General features: G+C 41.6%; 1 pseudogene across 1 annotated transcript; it reads left to right on the top strand.

Moving 5' to 3' along the window:
- The first annotated feature begins 136 nt into the window (after positions 1–136).
- TEOVI_000696400:pseudogene lies at positions 137–1,543 on the top strand (annotated as a pseudogene). Its single transcript has one exon. A coding segment is annotated over exon 1 (1,407 nt).
- Positions 1,544–2,888: the final 1,345 nt, after the last annotated feature.

Genomic DNA, 2,888 nt, shown 5'->3' on the forward strand with positions numbered 1-2,888 from the left:
ATTATAGACAAAAACATCTCTGTTTCTTTCTTTTCCAGGTATTAACAAGTGATAACAGCCAAGGATCAAGAAAACCTAAGGACACAAGCAGGAAGAGCAAGACACAAAAACCCCAGCCACACATCAGATGGGTCAAAGTACGGCAAACATCGCATTTGTAGTCTTCGTAACGGCAAATTTAGTCTCAGTAAACGCGGGCCTTCACAACACCAAAGATCAACTCAACAAAGCCTTTGACACAGCAACTTACTTTCGACAAGTATCAGAAAATGGACATCGTCACTTAAAAACAGCTTTGTCTAACGTGGCAGCGGCAGTCAAAAAAGCAAACAAATTGCTCGTGCTGTCGACTCGGAGCAAAGACGCTACGGCAGCCGCAGCCCAGATACTCGCGACACAGATCCTACAGCAAGTACAAAGGACCACAACTGCTTTAGAAACAGCCGCTGGCGACGCGATGGACGGCATTGCAGCAGCAAACAGAATAGTCGGCATGCAAGAAGTGATAGCGGACCTGCAGGACACGTTGATCAAAGACAATAATGTGCGGACACTCGCCAACGCGGTAGACACAACCTTGGTCAAGGTTACCCCAGCATTTGAACCAAACGAGCATGGCGCCTGCACGACAGCTCAGAAAGCCAGAGAACAGCTAACACAAGGGCCAGACCGCGGAGATGCCAGCACACTACAGTGGTCGATGACAACACTAGCAGCAGCAAGGCCAGGCGTCAGCGCTAACACACACCTCACACTCTGCGGCAGCCAGACGACCGAAATCGGCATTAAAGGGGGCAAGGTTTTCACGCCACAGCGGATAACCGTAACAAGACAGACAACAGGAAGCAACACGGACTACAATGAGCTAGCCGACGACACCAAGGTTCCAACAGCCAAAACGTTAAACCCGGAACTGAAGCTTCTCCGCAAGCTAAAAGCAGCCGCGGAAGCAATAGAAGCGCTGTCGATAAATAGCGACGCAACTACACTCGCCCAAGCAGAAAAATTAAAGAGCGTGATAGCCAAAGCACTAGACGGAGAGGGGGGTTTTTACAGAAAGACAGAAACCAAGACCAACGTCGGCGGTATCCTAAAATAATTGTTTGGAGACAAGGCAGAAGATGTGAAGACTACAATAGAAAAAGACCTCAAGGGCCTAAAACCCCCAAAGGCCGCCGTCTGTGGAAATGGGGACAAGAAACTTGAGACAATAAATGACCCCAGCGAACTTGCCGCAGCAACAATCTATTACACTGTAACCAGTTACATCGCAGACCAGGAAGAAAAGAAGAAAAGTTCAACAAGCCCCTCATGTCCTACCAAAACAGACAAAACAACAGAACCACCCAAAACAGCAGACGAATGCAAAAAGCATAACACATAGAAACCCTGCAAAGATGAAAAAGGCTGTGATTTTGATGATAAAAAGCCTGAGGGTAAAAGATGCTTTCCGAAAGTTGAAAGCGACAAGAAAGATGAAAAATCATTTTCCAGCAATTTGAGAGTTTTTGTTATTCAAGAATTTTTTGTTTTTATGAGTTTGACATAATTTTAAGGTTTTTGCTCAATTTTATGAAATTTATGAAGTTTGTGAAAATTGATATATATATATATTTCTTCAATGTGCTGATTGACAACCATCGTGGCCACCCTACACTAGCGAAGAGAAGAAAATGTATTTATGCACACCATATCACATAACTTGCTAGTTTGGGACTCAGCCTTGGCCAACGAGCCACTACCCACTAAAACACCCTTAGGTGGAAATTATTACACACCCACTTCGTCAGTGGATGGTGACCACGATTCCCACGGTGGTCTAACGAGATGATCTCTATTGAAACCCCCAACCGTCCTATAGCTGATGTGTAATCTAACCCTGTGAAGTCACCACTAGTTATAGAGCCAATGGCATATATACGACTTCGATGGGCTCTCCTTAGACAGGGTAGTCAACTGCAAAACATGAAGTATTAACTTTTTCGCGAACCGATTTGCGCTGCACATACATAAACACCTTCAATGTCCAAAAGTGCACTTGCCTTGGCACCACAGACATCATTCACTGTGGCCAATATGCCAGTTTTCATGTGGTAACAGTTCGCTTCCTCAGGAACATTAGTGTTACTAGGCACTATACCCTGACACCACGCTGAGGTTTCTACCATTAAAGCCAGGGGAAATTTGATATTTTGAGAAAAATTGCTAACATATCATAAAATTATATATATTTTAAAACTTTTTGGTGAAAATGTGAAAATGAGTGAAAATTTGAAAAATATGCAATTTTTTAAATGAAACTATCATATGGTGTAAATGATGGATAATAGAATAATAAGATAATAGGGCATAGAAAATGAGAGATATATTACTTAATTTACTTTGTCTACTTTGTTTTATTTCCTAGATATTAGTAATGTTATAGTAAAGATAATAAGGATAATAATGAAAATGATTGGGGTGTGTTGTGAGTGTTTGCATACTAATATTATAATGAAGGGTGGTGGCAAATAAATAAACTTCAGAAGTATAAGAGGTTAAAGAATTGGAAAGTGTGCTTCAGTGTAGAAGAGTAAGTTGAAGTTAGTATGAGAAAGGAAATACTATTGAAGGAAATTCAAAAAAGAAGAGAGAGAGAGTTGGAATTTGGGCAGTTTTAACTACATACATTATGGTAGGCAATTACGTGAAAGAAGATGATCGCAACTGTCGTTTTTTATGTGCTTCTGTGTGCAAATATGAACTTTAGATGCTCTAGTCAATAGAAATGAATAGGCTATCTATTATTTGTTTAGTTACACTGGAAAAGAGCACTTTTTTTGGAGGAATTTTCTTCATGCCTTCGTGAGATTTTACACCCACTGGCGCGGCCATCAGCCATCACCGTA

This window comes from Trypanosoma equiperdum (genome assembly GCF_001457755.1).
Source record: "Trypanosoma equiperdum strain OVI genome assembly, contig: ctg_1670, whole genome shotgun sequence".
Classification (NCBI taxonomy): Eukaryota; Euglenozoa; class Kinetoplastea; order Trypanosomatida; family Trypanosomatidae; genus Trypanosoma; species Trypanosoma equiperdum.